Source organism: Cantharellus anzutake, assembly GCF_015039405.1.
Source record: "Cantharellus anzutake strain C23 chromosome Unknown EI90scaffold_16, whole genome shotgun sequence".
Lineage (NCBI taxonomy): Eukaryota > Fungi > Basidiomycota > Agaricomycetes > Cantharellales > Hydnaceae > Cantharellus > Cantharellus anzutake.
In genome coordinates, this window is record NW_024066966.1 from 1,131,033 (window position 1) to 1,152,820 (window position 21,788).

General features: G+C 52.3%; 1 protein-coding gene and 1 non-coding gene across 2 annotated transcripts; both read right to left on the minus strand.

Annotated features, from left to right (window-relative positions):
- Nucleotides 1–1,444: 1,444 nt before the first annotated feature.
- Nucleotides 1,445–1,518, minus strand: EI90DRAFT_t111. The gene has a single exon. It is a non-coding gene; the product is annotated as a tRNA-Ala (tRNA).
- Nucleotides 1,519–6,674: 5,156 nt separating this feature from the next.
- EI90DRAFT_3153575 (uncharacterized protein) lies at nt 6,675–8,269 on the minus strand. Its single transcript, XM_039065871.1, has one exon. The coding sequence runs from the start codon at nt 8,223–8,225 to the stop codon at nt 6,735–6,737; it is 1,491 nt and encodes a 496-aa protein (XP_038918005.1). The 5' UTR covers nt 8,226–8,269; the 3' UTR covers nt 6,675–6,734.
- Nucleotides 8,270–21,788: the final 13,519 nt, after the last annotated feature.

Below are 21,788 nucleotides of genomic sequence, written 5' to 3' on the forward strand. Positions count from 1 at the left end.
AGTGGGTCGCATTTCGGTCGACCATGCCTCCTCGACTTGCCCAGGATCCGTAAACTTGGCGGGCAAGACATTCGCCAACCTGAGTCCACTCATGCGCGACTTGTCAAATTCCCGTGAAGGACGAGCAGCTTTCTTGATGGCATCGAAATGTTTTTCGAAGGAATTGAAACGCTGTAACAGGGAATTTATCCCAACGTCACACAGGCTCACAGGGGGGACAGTAATCTCCTGCCTGCCTCTCTCAATCTCACCAAAGGTCCTTGTGATACGGTGTTGTATAGTTGTGGCTGTGCAGTCATGGGACTACCCCAACTACACTCACCAATGTATATACATGAAAGAATGAAAGAGCAGTGTTTTGTAGTGCAAGGGTTTATCCCTGCAACATACAGGCCTAGCTCTTGATTGCAGTCCCTTGCAATCTCCAAAAAAAGAAACAAAAGAAAGTCGACCATAAAAGAAAATGGGCAGGGTACATGTCTTGAAGGACAGTTACGATGGTGTACTTGGGACGGGCGGAGGCACTACTGGCTCGGTTTCCTTCATTGCACATGTACTCGATCCATGTATAGTGGCCGAATAGCCAGGGTTGTTCTGAAAATGCAACTCTGCGACATAGAGCGCCTCGGATGGCAAGAACATTGTGGGGGACTTCGATTCTTCCATCGGTCGCCAGCCTGTCTTTGCAAGATCCTTCTAAGACGACTTGATGCCCACACACTCCTCTAGGCGTCTGAATAGCACTGTTTAGATCAAAGGGAAATTCAAGTGTGCACACTGGATTGCTCATTGTAGCGTTCAACTCGCTGCCAGCGTCAAGGAACATGGTGCAAGGGGAGCTGGGTTCTTCCTCTTGAATCTCAGCGGTTCCGATAGCTAGAGGTGCAGGTTGCTCAAACATCACACCAGTGCCAACGCAAAAGTGCTCGGATCCCGAGAGTTTTCGATGTCGATTTTCAGCTTGATCACTAGTGCTGAAGGAGCACATACTACTCCTGTCGTCGCCATAGGACTCGAGACGGAAGTCCTCATATCCCATCTTGCAAGGGTTCTCATCGTCAGTAGGTGGCATCAGGTCCTCAGCTTGGACCTCAGCGATCATGTCCGGGTTCTTGGCGGTTGCGAGATACAGGTCCCAGTCTGGATCATAGGCATCGTCTGGTTCACGGGAAGTGTCGCCACTGAGATATGCGTCCAAGTTGAAGCTCTTATAGATCGTCTCTTGGGGTTTCTCCGCGTCAGCATGCAGGTCTGGATCCTGGGGCACCTCAAGGCATGCCGTCCTGTTGAAATCCCCGTTGTCAGGATGTGAATCCAGGTCGGGGGCATCGTGAGCCATTCCACAACAGTCCTCGTCATTAGGACACCAATCTGAGTCGGAGACTTCACATGTTGCTGACTCTGTTGGAATTTGCACATGGTCTTTTTAGGGAAACCTAAAAGTTGGACATACTGGGAATCGAACTCCAGTCTTCTGGATCGCGAACTCAGTGTGCACAGCCATTACACCATACGCCCCGTTAGGCTGAGGTGGTTATTTCAACAGACTCCAAGCGGAAAACTTCACTTGCATAGACAGGCTCGCTAGTGTCTGAGTTGTAGTCCGATTCGGATGACGCAGATCCATATTGTAGACTAGCGGAGCTGGACTCTTGGTTTGATAGAATCCTCTGGACTTCACTAAGTACACCAGCCGCGGGGAAGGCTTTCGTTTCGGCGCAATCTTTACTATGCCGCCGCACATAGAACATCGGCTCTCAGGGAATCGGGGGAAATATAGTTCGTCAGTAAGGTGGGTAGCTCTGTGGGCTGCATCCTGGCTGTTCAAATCGATGTCTGGCTGAGTTTCGGCGATCCTGTGGTCGTCAGCGGCTTTGGTGGCTCTGTACTGGGATCTCTTCAGCGTGTTCCTCCTGAGCATCTTAGCTGGTCTGCGACGCAATGAGTATGCAGCTTCCGCTTCTGGATCGGATCTCTCATCGTCAGAATCCTCACTATCGCTGCTGTATAAGGAATCTTTGGCAGAATACTGGCTTGCTGAGTCCAAGTCATCCTCGGACTCATACAGATCGTACTGGAGGAGCCCTTTGGCTGTTGCTACGACGTGATCCATGGGTGGTGCACGAGTCAAATCTGTCCACCGGTTGTGCAGCTTGAGTTCTTGTCTAACTTGTTGGTGGAACTTGCTGGGCTTGAGCCCTTGGTAGAAATTATCGTCTTTATCATCGCTGTTGAGCGCACTTCTTTGCTCGAGGGACTTGGCGATGACTCGAAATTGGCGGTGGTAATCTTCGAAGTCTTTTCGATGCTTGATCTCCCGCTCTTTCCTGACAAACTTTCGGAGGTCTTTGGGGCGATATGTACGATCTTCTTCCCCATCTGAGTAAAAATCAAACAGATCACTCTTCAGCGCGTTCCAGTTCTTATCATTGTAGCTGTCAAGAGTCCGGATAAACGTGGCTTCTTTGTCCGTACAGTATGACACAAGAGAGTCGCATTTTCGGCGGTCCGGAAGATGTGCAGCTGCTGTCAGAAGCTCAAAATCGTGCAAGAATGTCTTCAACTTCGTGCCTTTGAACTGGGGGGCCTCTCTGGAGCGTGGTCCAGGCATATGAACGATTGTAGCTGTGTGGATTGTAGGGATGGGGTTACTGGCTGGGGCGGCGGGAACGGCATGAGATGTGTGAGACATGTGGCGTGTACTGTAGTAACTTGGGATGTTAACGAATAAAAGTTCTTCTAACTGCGCATACGAGCGCTACGTTCGTCTACGTGAGGTTTTGGAGCGGGTATGGAAGTTTGGAAAATGGAGAGGCGCAAACACTGCTGAAATCCCTCCTCCCCTGTAAGGACCACCAGTTTTGTAACGGGTCTATCGCCTAGACTCGAGACAGAGAGAAGGGGGAGGGTGGTAGTGTGCGCGGGTGTGGTTCGTTGGGCCGGGTTTTGGTCCGTGGGTGCTGTAGGTGTCTGCAAAAACCTCAAACAAACACTCACCTACGTCTCTCTTGGACGTCAAGGCTGAGTAGTATGATGAGAGGGGTCTTAGACGTAAGCAACTAGCTCAATGGGGGCGTTAGGGTCGTGGATGGCGTCTTTGCCACTTGGATGCAACTTCTGCTTGTCCCTTCACGGGTCTATTCAGTACTAACTTGTTATGTACAAGCTGTTATCTAGTTTATATATGTTTGAAATGGAATGAATGGCATGGGGGAATGTAAACGGGCCGTTAGGCAACCGTAAATGATGAATATCCAATTGGGAACAAAGAAACAATAAAAGAAATATGAATGAATGGGGAAAATGCGACAACGGGTCCGAAATGGGAATTGTGAAAATTAACTCCGCAACAGTTCGCCACAGCGCCCGCCTATCCTCCCGTCAGCAACCTCCTCGTCTCCAGCTTTCCAACGAGCCCTTATTCATCCCATTTGGTGCAGTAGTTCTTGAGATGTGGCCATTGACAGGTGCTGTCAAGACCACGTGAGACTATACACCGTGCTGAGCCATCCGAATATGGGGTTGCCATTCTGGGAGGTGTTCCGGGGGTAAAGGAGGGGGGAGTAGCATCACCAGCGGGTAGAAAATGGCTGGGTTGTATGTGTGGTTATGGAGATCTGGAGAGGGGGTGAAATTAGCGGCGTGGTTGGGCGTGGGAATTTGGCTTGGGGCTGTCGGGAATGATGGGGAAAATATGGAAAAATATGGAGTGAGTGTATGGAGTGTTGGATAGTGATAGAATGAGTATCGGGAGCGTCAGCGGATATGTACTGCGTGTTGGTGACCAAATTCCGCAGAATCCGACTTTTTGCGGTACACGGAGTTGTCCCCACAACAACACTGGTCTAGGAAGTTCCATGCAATGCTGAACTCCTTAGGCGACGACCATCCTCTTATGGTGAATATCAGGGCTAGGTCGCCTCAGGGATCCACTACAAAATCACCTGCGGCTAAGTTGGCCTTGGTGGCTAGCTGGGTGAACTCGGTAATTTTCATGAGCAGGTCGGTTAGCTCGACCCGCCAGACAGTCCCTAGTCGATATCTCAAAGGCTCTCCTTCGAGACCGGCTCCAACAGACTCTTTCTCAAGATCAGCAGGAGCGAGACGACGCCAATTTCGTATACGTTTCATGTAGTTATTCGAATCCTCAAAAATTCCACCTTCAAACTCTCCAAGAGCTTCGATGACTTGCCTGAGAGCTTGTTGTCGTAGGAATGCGCCGGGCGAGGAATGCACGTCTTCGCCTACTGGCGAGGTATCTCTTGAATTGGATCTACGATCTGACTGACTAATCCTCGTGGGGCGGGAAGGAGGATACAATTCGTGTGTCACTTGGGCTGGGGTGACTGGTTCATCTCCCAACAGGGACACCGTCTTTGGTGGCATGGTGCGAGTTTCTCGCACCGGGGTTGGGGCACCAATGTTACGGGGATGGGGGAAATTCCCCATTCCTCGATCCGTTCTTATAGTGGGATGACGAAGGTCATAACTGGTCTGTACCATAACGGGATATGTAATCAATGAGTGATCCCAGTCTTGCCTGGGAGTGGACGATCGAATTCCCATCGATCGCGATTGGTGATGTAGTGAGCTATTAAGGGATTGATGGTAGGTAGTCGGAGATGCCAGGATGGATGGGTCAGCCACGGGTACTTGGCGCTCCTCAATGGAGCGTACCGTGTGTGAGGTCGCGACTTGTGAGATGGGTGAGAACTTCGTATAGTTGCCATCGGGTACTTGGCGTTCGCAGTGTGAACGTACTGGTAGCGGGTTGATGTCATAAGTGTCAGAACCATGCGAATCTTCGCCGATGGTAGCCGTAGGCGACCGAGCGTTGCCTGCTAGTGGAACAGGCATCCTACACACGACCGAGCTTTAGCGAGGGATAAACCCCACCGATCTCGAGGCTGAGGCTACTTAGGCGAGTGAGCCGGGATTTCGGCTTCAACGACTCGAGGAGGAGCGTTGCGCCTCGTTCTCGACGCGGTCCCGATACTTCAGAAGGTCGGAGGTCTCACAGGGGACAGAGGTAAGCTTAGGGGGTGAATTCTAGTTGATTTCGAACTACAGTACAAGCATTAGTTACAAGCCGTATATAAGCGCTAGGGAACTGAATAGGGAATAAGTCGCCAGATCTCGCAGAGATTGCAGGCAGAGAAAAGAAGCAGGAAAACAAACAAAGAGCACGTGTTCAAGACAGCGAAGGTCAAGCGTGACCTTCGCCGCAAGATAACAAGGTGCGGTGAAACATGGAACAACGGGTCACGGCGCTCTGCGCCGCTAGGTCGTTCAATGACAAAGAGGAAAGGTGTTGTGGAGAGGTGGCGGGAAGTGGTTAGACGGCGACGGGCGGCGAGCGGAGTGTGCGGGGAGTGTTCGGGCGTGGGAGAAGGTCAGGGAGGAGGTCATCTGGCCCCGGGGAACGCCGGGTCGTGACAATAAGCGTGCAATGAGGACTGACTAGTAGGGCCTTCGGTGACTTGGTGTTCCCAAAGGGAACGTACCGTTGGTGGGGAGACATGATGACTGACGAAGGAGGGAACAGACGGTGGATGGGCGGCAACTTGGCGTTCGCATAGCGAACGTGCCGGCATCACGGGAAAGTGGGCCTCAAAGTATTCACGATCTCTATGATCGTGATGTGACATCGTATGTCGAGTACTGGGGGGAGAGCGGAGTGATGAGGACCCATAGGGTACAGATTCAATAGGATGATACACATGTCGAGAGTCTTCGACTCTCGACCTCGAGTTCTCGCAGCAAGGGCCGTTAGAGGACTCGATATAACCAGACTTATAAGACATATTGAGAGTTGTACAGTCACACGGGTTCAGTTGAGTCACAGGGAGGGTTGTTACAGAAGACGATACACGAGACAGTTGTAGAGCAGTTGTTAGTTAGCGGGAACCGCCTTCGGTGGTTTCCGTACAAGACGCGTGACTATCTACAAATGGTAAGGTCGCGGGAAATCCCGTGAAACACAAACAACCTCGGCCAGCACCAAAACCCCAATGGGGAAAGCTTTTCACGAGGGGGGGAAAGGGGTAGAACGGGTAAGGAGGATAGGGTATCGGGATAGAGGACGGAAGGGAGAAAGAGGGGAGGAGCGATAGAGAGGGGAAGTCTTTGACCATGCGATGGATATGGTCGTTGGAGACTCCGTATCCGTAACAGTTTTCCCCAGTTCTAATCTCGACTAAAATGTTACCCAAGTCCCTCTGAGTGAATCCCGACCCCTCTCTACAAGATACCTCAGACATATGAAATACAAGGACTAACTGAGACGTAACGGAGGCACAGCGCTCCCTCCGAGTCACTGAGGCTGCGTCCTTCTTAGAGCCTCTTGTACCACCCAGCAGAACCGGGCCTCCTGGAGAAGCTTTGGTTCACTACCGGAGCTCTCGGATCCCCTCTAGTTGAGCCCTGCCTGCATTTGGACTCACGCATTTTCCCCTACAATCCGGGTTCTTGACAGCTGACACGGAGATGCTGGCGAGGGACATTAAGGTGGTCAGCTTCACGGCAAGGTTGAGGGATCTGGGAGGCTGTTTGGACAACACGTAGATGGCGGGTGGTGGGACCATGTCACGATGCAAGAGAGCTAGTGGCTCTCAGCACCAACCAAGCTCGTGGGGGAAACTCTCCACTAAAACCCTTTTCTCCACTGGCCTCGCATAAATATTTCCAAACAATTTCCCGTCCTCAACCTATCGTACATGGTATAGCTTCCTCCACTAAGTCCTAGTCTTCTTGGACTTCCTTCCTCCCGCAGCCGACCTATTCACCTCACCGCTCATCATTTGGTCGTCCTTGAAGGACAACTTCCCCTTCACGGACCCCGAGGTTTCGGCCTCCAAAGGCCTCACCTCGTCCCTTTCCCTGATCTGTTCTTTCTCCTTCCCTTTCAACGCCTCTTTCTTCTCCTTTTCCAACTTCTCCTTTGCCCTCTGATTCCTCACGACTCTCCTTGCCTCCATCTCTCGTTCTGCCGACCTCTCCCGACGAAACTGCTCTTGCACCAAGTCCAACTCGGTATAGTCCATGGGTGGTAGGATGGAAGGGAGTGGGAATATCGTCCCCCACGCGTCCCATAACAACCACGTGTATGCAACAAAGTTGCGGTATCGAAAATCCGTCATAGAGATTCCGTCTCCTATCCTACGTTGCATTACCCCTAGACATTCCAGGACGATGAAATAATAATCGTCGTTCGTCAACTCTTCTTCGTGAGTCGCAGTGAACATCTTCTCCACCGCGCGTGCCGCATCTGCCGTTCTCGTGAATTGGAGCTGGAACCAATCGTGCATGAGTTGGATCTTCGTGCCCGATTCCCTAAGTCCACCCATCAACGTCGTAGTCCGCTCGTTGAGATGGTAAATGAGAGTTTCCTGTTCCTTCAAGGCTTCGTATAAAAGCTTAACCCGCTCATCATGTTCACTCTTGAAGTTCCGCCCCATCTCCAGCAACTCGTCCGTCCGTTCCCTAGCCTCCACGATACAGTCCACAACATCTCTACTGGCCGCTATCATCGGCATGTGGGGGGCCCGCTTCAGTGACTCCCTAACTTCGTTCTTCTCTGCCGTCCTCTCATCATCTGCCTGCCTCTTCTTCTCGTCCTCTTTCTCTCGTTGTTGCTCCTCTCTTATCACATCGGCAAAGGAACGTTCGTCCTTCGGCTCATCAGTCGGTGGGGAGGCCTGCGCCGTCCACGGTCCATCGCGCTTCTTCCAATCACCATCCTTAGGTGAGTTGCCCCACCTCCTCTTGTTCGCTCGCCTACTCGTGTTCAGATCTGGTGTTCTCTCTTTCGACTTCAGCAAGGGGGAGATGGGTCCCTGGTTCAGTGGGGGTGTCGCATTCCTTCGCCTCTCCGCCTCTAGTTCTCGTCTCAATTGGGCCACTTCCGCTGCGTAGTTATTGATCTTCTGAGCTATCTCACGCTCAAACTTAGGCTCCGTGGGCGCGATTCTAGGAGGTGAGGAATTTTGCCCAGGTGCAGGAGGTCGAAGATGGGGCGGACCTGACAGTCCTCCTAATCCACGACTTCCTTTCTGGTACGCAGATCCTCGTTGCATTGGATAATTCCTATCTGGCTTAGAGGCTCTTGCAGCGTTCACTCTCCCTGAGTCGTTGGGGTGACTGCTCTCTGCCATGTTGCACTCAAAAGAAAAACTGCGCATTTTTATGCTCCCATTCTCATCTGAGACCGTCTCCATAGATGGCATAGTCTGTGTCTCAACGAGTTCAATCACGTTGCCACCATTCTGAATTGGTGGCTGCGTGTCAGGGACGCGTCCGGGGTAGAGGGGGTCCGGATGTATCGCCCGGCAGAAGGGCCCTCGCAGGGTGCAAACCGGGCGTGCGTGCTGGCGGGTCCGGGAAAGGACAGCAGTCCCTGGCCACTTAGACTGAAGTGGAGAATGTGAGAAGAAGGTTACTTCTTCGGTTCCCACTTCAGGTACATTTATGTACATGCGGCTTGAGTCACATGACGAGTGCCACATCACCCTCGGAGACAGCCGCAGGCATCTGGGTATCCCCGTGGGGGATCCCGAGAGCATCTGCTGCATGCGTGCGTGCTGGGCACAGCGGGGAGCCGTCCGGGGTGTGTGGGCCGGACGGGTCAATAGTACATTGATACAAAGGAGGGTGGTCCGTGTAGATAGAAGGAAATAAACAAGAAAAGGAAGATGAGAGGAATGAGATAAAGAAAGGGGAAGAAAGAGAGAAAGGAAAGAGGAGGAGAGACAGAGGAAGGAAGAGGGAGAGGGTTGGACAGCGGGGAGCGGGTGTGGTGTGGCCGGGTGGGTCCGGGTGGACCCGGGTCAGGCGGGTGTGCCCTGACACTGCACTGCGCTTAGCTTCGGTTCCGAGGGCGCTACGACTTCTATCTCTGGGTCGCCCAATCCTAACATCTGATCTGAACTCTTCTGCTCTGAATCCACGACGATCGGGAAGGAGTGCCAGGGCATGAAGTAACCACGCAAGCCGTACGGATTCCACTCATAGAGTTCTGGCTGCCCACTCGGTTTATTCTTGAATCTGACCAACTCCCCATCTTCACCCGGATACGTCTCGTGCCTAAAGTCCCAAAACTGGGCATCTTCCTCGATAAACTTCTCTAACTCTTGGTCTGCTTGGCTCGCGATCGCAAGCTCAGGGTTGCTGGGATCGCTGATTCTCAGCTTCATCCTCCTGTGCTTGTCCACCCAATACTTCTCTGCTTCCCATCCCTTAAGCTCCCAGGGATGTGGCAGTCCTACTCTCTTGGCTTTGACGACGTTTACTTCGTTCGTTCCCTCGTTGTCATCATCAAACTGCTCGTCCTCTGGCATGAGACGCACATTCCGAATAACGGGCTCCGTGCTCTTACGGAAGTGGTAGAGCTTGATTCTCTTCCACGCAACTGGGCACTTAAGAGTCGTCCCATCTAACTCCTGCAGTATGAACGCGCCAGACTGCAATCTCTTGACAATGACATAAGGACCAAACCATCTAAGGTGCCCTTTCATGTCGTGTTGCATCTTCATGCGCTCGTTTGAGACTAACACCAACTCCCCTTTCCTGTACTCTCCCTTAAACATTCTCGCTGCGTGCTTCTGATTGAAAGCATCTGCGACACGCTTCCTGGATTCATACAATGATGTTGCAGCCTTCGCAAGGAATTCTTCCCGCTGGGAGAGCTGCCTTATCCTCATCGCTATGAGATCTCGGGTTGTCGTCACGGATGGCCAATCCAATGCATGGAAAGTCCGATCTGTGGCATCAAAGGGCATCAACGGATGCTGCCCATAAAGCAAGTAATAGGGTGAATAGCCCGTGGTTTTCTTCGTAGTAACTCGATCTGCCCACAGCACGTATCCAACAAAGTCTGGCCATTCGTTGGTCCTCCCTTGGAGAATGCGCCATATACTCTCAATCCAAACTCCGTGCCCTCGCTCAACTTTCCCATTCGCGCCTGGGTTGTATGCCGTCGTCCTCACGATTGGCACTTTGTACTTGTCCATGAGAACTTGGGCCGCGCCCTGAAACTTGCTACCGTTATCTACCGTGAGTTGAAAGATACATCCAAACCGACACATCACATCGAACAAAAATTTGGCTATTGCTTCAGACTTGATATTCTTAAGCGCCTTAGCTTCAATCCAACCCGTCAGATTATCCACTAGATCCACCACGAACTTAAATCCTCCGCGACCGCGGGGCATATTCACAGTGTTCGCGTCAAACCGTCTGAGCAGCGTCTTAACATACTGCGGTTGAATTGGGATCGCGTTCCTATACGTTGATCGCATCTGGCACTCATGGCACGTCTGGCAATACCAACCGACTGAGTGGTACAAGTTCAGCCACCAGTAACTGTCTTTGATCTTCTGATACGTAGGATCTCGACCTCGATGTCCACTGCCATCGTGGGCGTCTCTAATAATCCTCACGTGAATCTCTGGACTGAGGACAACTTGCAAAAGGGGCTTATCCCCATTCCTTTTCCACAGCACTCCTTCATAAATGAGGAAATTTCTTGCACGATTGATCAGCTGGCGCTGTCAGGGACTCGTCCGGGGTCGAGGGGGTCCGGGTATAGCGTCCGGGACCGAGAGCCTGGCGGGGGGCGGATCGGGCGTGCGTACTGACAGGCCCGATGTGGGACAGTGGTCCCTGGCCACTTAGACTGAAGTGGAAAGTTGTTATTATCATTAAAGGAGAGATATTGTACTGCTTACCTGAAGTGGAAAGTTGAGAAGAAGGCTACTTCTTCAGTTCCCACTTCAGGTTCGTTTATATACATGCGGCTTGGATCACATGACGGGTGCCACGTCACCCTCGCACACAGCCGTAACCACCTGGGTGTCTCCGTGGGAGATCCCGAGGGTATCCGGTGCAGGCGCGTGTGCTGGGCACAGCGGGAGGTCGCCCGAGGTGCCCGGGCCGGGTACATGGTGGGCGCGCTGCAGATGGGTCAATTGTACATTGATACAGAGAAAGTCGTCCATGTAGAATAAAGGGAGAATAAAGAAGAAGTAAGATAAGGAGAAACTGAGGAGGGGAGGATGAGGGGGGAAGAAGGGAAAGGGGGAGGAGGTAAGGGAGGGTGGACCGGCGGGGTACCGGGTCAGGTTGGGCCGGGTGGAGCCGGGTCAGGCGGGTGTGCCCTGACATCGCTCCACTCTCCTTGATTCTCGCTAGCAACTCTTGTAGATTATGCGCATACTCCCACACGAACTTCCTGATCTGCGGATTCTCTGGAATCGACTCATTGTTGCTACATGTCTTGGGACCCTTAAGCACGCAGTCATCTATGAACACGTCTGCCTTCTCAGGTATCATGGGCTCGATCATATGAGTCGTGCGTCTCTGAAATTCGACTGGGGAGTTGGTGTATCCCTGAGGCAAGGTTGTCTGCCTCAGCGATCCCATCCTATAAGCTCCAAACGTCGTCATATCCCGTGAACTGGGCGCTAAGACGACACTGTCGAATCCACTCTTCAAATCGAAAATCCCATAAATCACTGAACCCGCGAAAGAATCCAACATCTCGTCTATTCTCGGCAACGCTGCTGCATCTCTAATCAATACTGCATTCAACGATTGTAGATCGTGGACGATCCTAAGACTATGGTCCTTCTTTTCCACCGTGAAAAACCTTGCTCTGTAGGAGGACTGGGATGGTTCGTATTTCCCAGCGTCCATCTGCTCTCTCATCATTCTCAGTATCTCTTCCGTTCTCGCTGAAGGCAACCTCAAAGGCTTGATCTGCCACGGCATATGAGGCACTGTCCTCATGACATAATCCGGATAGTACTTCCTGTTGAAAGTGCCTCTCTCGGAGTCTGTAAACGCTATAGCGTTCTCGTACTGCTTCAACACATAAGCCAATAAGTTCGTCTCTGGCTTCGTCAAAAACTCTGCTGGCACCCGCGCTATGATCTTCGCCATACGGTCTCTAGTCAGCCGACCGCTCAACTCCATGTTCGCAAACTCCGGGGGGTTGGTCGGCAACTGAGGCAGTTCCTCAACCTCTATAGGTGCATACGTAGGCACAGTCGCCTCCGGATCATGCATTGCGACCGGCAATATCTTTTGGGCTACAGGCTTGTACTTAGCGCCCATCACAGCTCTCGCGAATCTTCTCGCTGTGCCCTGTGCTTCCTCTTGACTCATTCCTCGGGCCATCAGAACTTTCTCGACTCTAGTTGGCATAGGGGAACTCTCCGGCTCCTTCACGATATGCCAAACTCACTTCACTGCTCTCAAGATTGAGGGCTCTTCAATCTCTTTCAAGGCGACAATGGTCTCAAGGCTGTTAGGCCTAAGCTCTTTCGAGCTTGCCTCTCCCATCTCAAGTGTCTCGAACACGTTGGCAAGGCGCGATAGGAATACTGGCGCTTCCTTGGTGCTAGGGTCGTCTCCTGGCTTAACCTTCTCTAGATCAAACTCTGCCATCGCCGAATTCAATCTCTTACGAGCATATGCTGGAAAAACGTTTCTAGGCGCTGAGAGAATAGGCAGCTTGATCTTCACAGAAGCGCCATTTTCTCTGTCTCCTTCATTCCAAATCTGTATTTCCATACCCATACCCTGAATGTAATCGATGCGCGTGCTATGGCCGAACAACCATGGCTGGCCCAATATAATATCCTTGCCGTTCAGCTTATCTCGCGTGATGAAAAAATTGTGAGGAACTTCAACACCTCCGATGGTAACGGGTACGTCTCTACACAATCCCTCTAACGCTACTTGATGACCGGAAACGCCTCTCAGCGTCCAGGTGGCTCCAGCTGGGTCAATCGGTAACTCTAACGTGTCAGCCTGCTCGCTGGTCATAATGTTGAGTTCACTTCCCGTGTCGATCAACATCGTACACGGGCGCTTATAAATCACTCCTTGAACCTTCGCAGTAACCATCGCTAGAAACGAGGGTGGCCGCTTGACGTGGTTTAGATCTGCCACACCGTAAGCATGCTCATACTCTGACTCCAGCATGCACTGATAGTACAAATCCGCTAACTCTTCGATTGATCCAACATAGGTACAGTCATCGCTATCGTCTACATCGAGACTGGCTATCTCAGTCGAGATCGGCGAATTTTCGTTCGAAATCAAAGAAACCTCCGCGTTCATAACTCCCGCATCCTCTTCTTCGTCTGTCATGTACTCTACGATATTAGTCTGCCTCGTAGGAATTCTATGAATCCTTGTCGCTGCAGTCAACCGTTTGTTAAGTTCGTAAGATGTCCCAAAGATCGTTCCCAATGGAACGGTGACCTCCTGATTCATCAAACGTTCAAATAAGTCGTCATTCTTGACCCGTTCCTGCAATTCTGACGCAAATCGATATGCTGGGCCCGACTTCTGTCTGAAGTTTGCCCGCTTCGGGTCCTGCACCTCAACATTCTCAGGCAACTTCTTGGTCTTACTCGTACTGGGTAGCGTTCTCGAATTCGGCACGACCTGAGGATCCGCCCTCTGCTTCCCCTTGTCTTGCAAGGGTTCCTCTCGATCAACATCCATTTTCGATGGACCACTCTCTGGAGGCGTCCTCTTAAGAATTACCGGGGGTGCTGGCACTTCAACATATGCCCTATTCGGTGGCGCCGCGTGCTTCCTCAACTCATCCTGTGGTATTACTCTGACTTGGGGTGGAGGCGGTGGAGGACTTTTCAGCCGTTCGTAAGGTTTCGACTTAGATGGCCTTCCCCTCTCCTTCTCTGTTCGCTCAGCTGGAAACACCTCGTATACAGCGTCCCCTAGCCCTCCAAACTCATGATTCGCGGTCTCAAAATCAAAATCCCGCATCCATTCTAAGTTGGCTGTCATAGTGCGCATCGTGGCTCTCTGCCTGATCAAATGCGCCAGCTTCTCTCCAAAAGCTCGGGGTAACCTACTACCATCTGCCATAACCAATCTGTTGGTGGCATCGTACTTCAACACTCCCGCCGCTAAAAACGCTCTCGTCTCGGGGCATTCCTTAACCCCATGTCCCTCATCGTCGCACATGTAACACTTCAAAATTCCACCTGTGGATACCTGAGGTCCAGCTCTGGGTCTGTTTTCCGCCTTAGCAAGTTCAATTGTGAGCTTGCTGATCCTATCTGCGAGATCGTCCATGTTGGACTTGAAGCCTGCATCAGGTTCGACTCTAGGAGCTGCAACTGGCGGCTCTGGTTTCTTATCCACAGACTTCGACGCCTCTGTCGTCGATGGAGACTTCTTCTGTACTTTCTTTACGGGCGTCTTTTTCTTCACGACCTTGACCTCTTGTCACTTGCGAACCGTACGCTTCATACTCTCATCGTCCGTTGACTCATCGTCTGAACTCCCGTCACTACTCGAATTCGAATCTGAACCGCTATCCGAACCGTCATCATCACTATCCGTCTCCACATCTGAATCATCGTTGCGATACAAGTCGTGCTTCAACAGATGTTTCGCTGTGGCTACAACTTGGGCCATAACGGGAGGCTTCGTAAGGTCAATCCACCCACCCTGTGCCTTCAGCTCGTGTTTAATGAGTCTCCTAAAACTTTTAGGCTTTATCCCCCTAAAGAAGCAATCGTCGCGCTCCACAGTATGGAGCACTCCTCTTTCCTTGAGGGAGGAGGCTATCACCTGAAATTTCCGTCGGTAATTGTCGAGCTGGGACCGCCATCTAATCTTGCGATCCTTCTTGACGAATTTCCTGAGGTCTCACATCCTATAAGCGCGATCTTCGTGTTCTGCAGGGTAGAAGCTCAACAGCTCGGACTTGAGCTGATGCCAAAGCTTCAACTTAAACGAGGTAAGTGTTCTAATAAACTTCGCCTCCTTTTCCGTGCAGTATGAGACAATATACTCGCACTTCTGCACTTCCGATAGGCGCGCACTCCTCGCCTGCAACTCGAATTCATACAGAAACTTCTTCACCTTCTTCCCCTTGAACTTCGGGGCCTCTCTACTCCTTGGTCCTGGCATGCACGTAACCGTCGTGTGAACGGTCGCGGCCACGACTCTGTCAGGGACCGACCCGGGGTCGAGAGCGCCCGGGTGTATCGCCCGAGGCTGAGGGTCCAGTAGGTATGACGCGGGCGCGCATAGCAATGGGCCCGAAGCAGACAAGGGTCCCTGGCCACTAAGACTAAAGTGGGAAATGTGTTATTGTCATTATCAAGGGAAGTGTAAGCTACTTGCCTAAAGTGGGAAATGTGAGAAGAAGGTTGCTTCTCAGTTCCCACTTAGGCTGTGTTTATATACATGTGGTTGAAGGCCATGTGGGAAGCGCCACATCATCCGAGCACACAGCCACCTCCGTCTGGGTACCTCCGTAAGAGGTCCTAGGAGTGTCCGGTGTGTGGGGGGTCGTCCGGTGTGTCCAGGTTCGGGCGCGTTACACTGCAGCCGGGTCAATGGTACATTGATACAAAGGAAGTCGTCCGTGTGATAAGAAAGGAATAAAGAGGAGAGAGAATAGAAAAGAAGGAGAAGAAGAAAGGGAAGGGAGAAAAGGGGAAGAGGGGGGAGGTCGGGAGGAGTGGATGGTGGGGCACCGGGTTAGGTGGGGCCGGGTCAGGCGGGCGTGCCCTGACACACCCTCATCTTCCGGAACCCCTTCCTGCTCTTCGTACTCATACCCCTCTTCAACCCCATCGAACTCGTGCTGAGGAGCATGTTCCTCGGCTTGGAAACCAAACGGCTCAACGATGTGTGCCATTAGTTACCCAATGTACCCTTTCCTAGACTCGCGCAATAAAACTCTTCTTGAACTTCCGTAAACTCCTTTGTGTGAACTGATAAACTCCAAGTCCAGCGTCCGTAAGATCCAACTGAGACTTGATCAACTCCAACGATGCGTGAAAACTTGATGAAACGTCCATAAAAACGAGAGTGACCCCCTGTAAGGACCACCAGAAATGCAAGAGAGCTAGCGGCTCTCAGCGCCAACCAAGCTCGTGGGGGAAACTCTCCACTAAAACCCTTTTCTCCACTGGCCTCGCATAAATATTTCCAAACAATTTCCCATCCTCAACCTATCGTACATGGTATAGCTTCCTCCACTAAGTCCTAGTCTTCTTGGACTTCCTTCCTCCCACGGCCGACCTATTCGCCTCACCGCTCATCATTTGGTCGTCCTTGAAGGACAACTTCCCCTGTAAGGACCACCAGAAATGAAAGAGGGCTCGCGGCTCTCTATGCCGACTAAGCTCGTGGGGCCAAACTCTCCTAAAACTTCACTTTCTCTCTAGACTTTGCTCGACTCTTGATCCTTTTGATCCTTAACTCCGCATGGTGAGTTCTCCGGGATTTCCGCAAGGTCCGGGCTTGTTAGAACGGGGCGGAAACGGACGACTCCGGAGTGGAATCGGAGACTTAGCGTGGAGGGACCTTGGCCTCAGCGACTCAAGCGGAGCGCTGTGCCATTGCTGTTTGTCCATTTGGTCCTTAATTTCACAGTAGGTGAGCAGGAAGTCTCTAGGGGGCATTTCAGGTCGATTTCGGACTGAAACCAAGATGAGTATGTACAAGCGCCGATATATATAATGGAGGGGCAAAAGCACAAAGAGAACAAAGGGTGACCGAATCGGAACGAAGACGTCCGAACGGGAACAAAGGGTAGAGGGAGCGGAGCGGTACCGAAGGTCATAGGGCAAGACCTGTGATACGTCCGAAAGGAGGTAGAGTGGGCGAGGCCCAGAGGGGCAGGAGGATGAGGGGAAGTGGGGATGATGACTAACTGGCTAGAATAGAAAGAAGCAGTAGTCCAAATAGGGATGAAGGGAAAATGCGAGAAATACATTACAGGCGGCGAGAGTGCCGAAGGCAGTCCGCGAAGCTCGGGGGTTGCGGAGCTTACGGAGGTTACGGAGGCGGGGTTGGAAGTCCGAGGAATATTGGCAATGGTGTTTACGTAGTATGAGGTTGTCAGGGGACGGACCCTGGGTCCCCATGACCCCTCTCTCTATAGCCCACAGCCCAACCCGTAACAGCCTAGTCTCAAGGCAAAGAGCTACTGTGGGTAAGAAAGTGATATAAACAAAGGGGCAAGTAGATACACTTGCCTACTGTGGGTAAGAAAGTGAGAAGAAGGTTAACTTCTCACTTTCCCACAGTGGCCCCAATATGGCGAAAACTTCCGGGAATACCCGGAAGTCACATGAGGTGGGATCCGGGGTCGGATCGTGCGGCGCACGGAGCGTGCGGCGCAGGAAGTGCGCGGGAAGTGGAGCGGGTCCGGACGCGGGTCCGGGTCCAGGCTAAGTCAGGGTATGTGCCCTGACATCACCCTCCCTCTAAGCCACTTCGCCCCAAAGTGGCCCTAGTCCCCAGGTAACCCATCCCTCAAGTGGTTAGAACAAAGCAAAACAAAAAATAAAGCGGGTGGGAGCGGGAGCGGGAGATGATGTGGTGGTGGAAATGTAAAACTATTCTAAGTTAAAAAGGCGGCGAAAAAATAAGAGTTAAGTTAAAAAAATTAAACTAGTCGTCCATCGCCGCATATGCGGCGCTCCCCTAAGACTTGCCTGAAAAAAATTTGGGTCCTTCAGCACCCTCCATCATCTGCTCGCGACTCGGCGACCTCCAGCCTGCATCCCTCATCATCTCATGATGCCCCAGCTGCAGTCGTGTCGTCCCCGTGATCGCATCTGGCCTTGGGGCTGCGCCCGCTTCGGGTATGGAGGGTGGTCGTGCAGCACTTGACCTCTGGGCCATCGTCTGCATGCCTGCACTCTGACCTCCGGGCTGCGCTCCTCTGGGTATGCGGGGTCGGGGGTGTGGTAGCGCCGAGGTAGCGGCAATAGTGGGAGAGTCCCAGGGGGTCCGGTAGGGTCTACACCCCGCTCCTCACCCTCCCTCTAATGCCACTTCGCCCCGAAGTGGCTAAACCTCAAAAACCCCCTCTCCCCCCTCCTCTGCACATGGTGGTCCGTTGCCTAGGACACTGGGCTCCTCTTCAGGGGTGGATGGGGAAAGTATGGAAAGGAAAAAAATTTTCGGGGTGGGTAGCGGGTATGCGGTAAAGATAGTCGGGCCCGAGACTGGGCCATGCGGGGTCGCGTGTGGAAAACAACTCTCCCCCAAGTGCATCTTGCACACTGGGGAGTCCGGGTGCGTGGACAGTGGGGCTACCTGATGTGGGCTGAGCACCACCCTCCCTCTGTGCTGCATTCCCAAGCGGTCACAGCAGGGGACCTTGGGCTCCTTCGTCAGCTCCTATCCTTCCTGTCAGGGCCCGGCCTTTGTCCGGGGGCGGCCCTACCTCAGAACTGGACACTTGCGGTGTCCCAGGCAGCCAGGTGCTGGATCTTACCCCAAGCTCCTCGAACTCAAGTTCGTAACGTGACTAAGGGTAGGAGCCGAGCATGTTCCCGCAATGTGGAAAAGGTGTCACGTGGGTTAAGGCGAGTTGCTCGCCTTGACCCACGTGATTTTTCCTGCGGGTTCGCATGCGGGCTGTAGTTGCAAAAGGTGTGTGAAGATGGGAGGATCAGGGAAGTGGGGGGAGGTCAGGGAAGGTGGTTCTGGGGTTGTATGGTCAGGTGTGGTTGCCCTGACTGTTGTTTGAGCAAGACATGACGACGCGCCGGTACGCATATCATGCCCATATCGGCTATCCGATATGATACCCTTTTACCATGTGTTTCGTGTTTCACTGTTGATTGCCTTCCACATGTAGCGCTGTCGCGTATCTCACTTTCTTATTACTTTTGTCTGATATTCGTGTTATTACTTTAACTACTTATACCGCTGTGCGGTTACAATATCAAGTTGGTTGTTCCCCCGTTATCCGAGTGTCCCCGCTGAGAGCTACATAACAACAGGTTATGAGCCCAGCCTAGGGCTTAACCACCACAACTCTAAACACTCGATGCTGCTTACATCTAAACCTCGCGCTCAACTTCTAGTCGACCTAACCCATGGCTGAAGACTTGGTATCCCTCGGCAAACGTCTCCCTATCTTGTCCGGGAAGGAAAACTACACTCAATGGAAAACCAGCATGGAGGATATACTGACTTACTCGGATCTATGGGCTTACGTTCAAACCGGTTACACGTTGCCCACCGACGCGACTCAGAAGGCCACAGCCGAGAAGGCACAGCGCAAGGCGCTTACGTTGATTCGTCTGCAAGTATCACCGTTCGTCCACACGTTTGTCGTTGATTCTCAGACCCCCGAGGCGGCCTGGAAGATCCTCAAAAGGGAATTTGAGGTGACCAGCGCCACATCCCGCATATTCCTTCGCCGGGAGTTATACACAACTCGCATGGCCGAAGATGACAACCTGGACACGCATGTCCAGAAGATGCGCACGATCTATAATAATCTGCACATAGCCGGTGATAACATTCAAGACTCAGAGTTTGTAATGGCGTTACTTATCTCACTCCCCACCTCCTGGGATAGCTTCACCTCTACCATTGAACTCAAAGATCTCGACTCTACGGACACTGCTGTGAAGAGCGCCGCTGCTGATTACATCCTTAACAGGATTAAAGGCGAAGCCAATCGTCGTCAATCGCGCAATACAGAGCCGTCCAACTCCGCATTCAATTCCAAATCCGACCAACCAAACAAAGACAAACAGAAACCTGATCGATCCAACTCCGAGTGCCGCTACTGCCACAAGCATGGACATTGGGCCAAGGAGTGCCGGAAGCGGATAGCAGACGAGAAGAAGAAGAATTCGGCAAATGTCTCCTCTCAGGAGCAGGAGCCGAGCTTCTCCTTCGTCGCATCTGCCAATCCTGCTGTCCTGGCTGGTAGTCGATGGATTGGGGATACTGGTGCGGATGACCACGTTGTATCTGAGCGAGAAGCCTTCTTTGACTATGCAGAGACCCCTGGTCAATTTGTGACTGGCGTAGGGGGAGCTAAGGTCCCCATCCGAGGACGCGGGACTGTTGCAACGGTAATGCATGCTGGGGACTCTTCACGGATTGTCACTCTCCACAACTGTCTACACATTCCATCATCCCAACCCAACCTCCTATCCCTTTCCCGTCTCGACGATGTCGGTGGTACCATGCAAACACAGTCCGGCCAGATCAAACTTCTCACGCGTGATCGCACACCACTCTGTGATGGCCGAATTCAAGACCACCTCTACCGTCTCGACATGCAGACTGTCGTGGCCGATGCCCCTTCCATACTAGCTGCGATTTCGGGTGATTCTTCGCCCAAAAGTCGTACCTGGGAGGAGTGGCATCGGGCCCTCGGACATCTTAACCCGTCCTCGCTTAGGACGATGAGGGACATGGGAGTCGTTGAAGGCTTGGAGGTTACCCCCAATTCCACTCTGAATTTCACCTGTGAAGCCTGTATCCAAGCTAAGCAGACCTCGAGGCCTTTCCCCAAAGAGTCCAGAACTAAATATAAATCAGTCGGGGACTTAATCGTCACCGATGTCTGGGGTCCGGCTCAGGTTCTAGGCAAAGGCGGGTATCAGTACTTCATTTCATTCACCGATGTTGCCACCCGTTTTAGCGTCGTAGCATTCCTTCGTCAGAAATCCGAATCGGTTACTCAATATCGTCGATTTGCTGCTCGCATCCAGACTCAGTTCAATCGTAAAATCAAAGCCATCCGGTTTGATAGCGGCACCGAGTATCTCAACGATTCGATGAAGTCTTTTCTCGCTGAACAAGGAACTACGTACACGACAACCGCTCCCCATTCCTCCGCCCAAAATGGCATTGCCGAGCGTCTGAACCGCACCGTTCTAGACCACTCGCGTGCCATGTTGTTCGATTCCCAACTCCCTAAGTCCCTCTGGCCCTATGCCGTATCATATGCCACTTTCCTGAAAAACCGTACCCCGACGCGCGCGCTTGATGGCCGAACTCCATACGAGTCCTTCTTTGGAAAGAAGCCAAGTGTCGCAGGCGTTCAAATATTTGGGTGCGATGTTTGGGTCCTAGACCAATCTGGTAAGAATGGGAAGTTAGATCCCCGTTCTAACAAGTTCAGGTTCTTAGGCAACTCAGAGGAGACCACCGCCTACTGGTATTACAAGTCCAGCGGGGAGGTTGCGAAGTCACGGAACGTCATTTTCCCTAACCCCACCCCTGAGAGTCCACCTTCCCTCCCTCTTCCACTGCCATCGCCTGAGGGGGAGATTGCTGAAAGTGGACAGGCGACGCAGGAAGAGGGGGAGCACGCTACCCACAATCCCATTTCCCTTCCCAAACACTCTGAACCTCCTTCCAATCAGTCCAACCACCCCATCCGCCCATACCACACACGCCGTACTCCTCTGAACGAGCCTTTCCTCAAGGTTGTCTCCGACCGTGGTGCTGTTCAATCAACGGTACAGTACTCCCATTGCGGGGACTGTGACCCTGTTGCTCTTGCAGCTTTCACAGACGAGAAACCTGAGGTCAAGGATGCTCTTCAAGGACCTCATGCTGAGCACTGGCGGGCCGCGATGGATGCCGAAGTCGCACAGTTACTAAACCTGGACACTTTCGAACCCGTACGTGCACCTGCGGATCGGAAAGTTATTGGATGTCGATGGGTTCTAGCTACGAAGAAGGATGCTGAGGGGGAGATTGTGAAGTTTAAGGCCCGGTTGGTTGCACAGGGTTTCGCGCAGGTTCCGGGGATGGATTATGGTGAGACTTTCTCACCAGTGATGCGGACTGAGTCGTTCAGGCTCCTGCTGGCACTTGCTGTGCAGCTAGACCTGGAGATTCACCAGATGGATGTCGTAGGGGCGTATCTTAATGGGGAATTGGAGGAAGAAATCTATATGAAGCAGATACCATGGTATGAGGATGGGACGGATAAGGTCTTGAGGCTGAAGAAGACGCTCTAT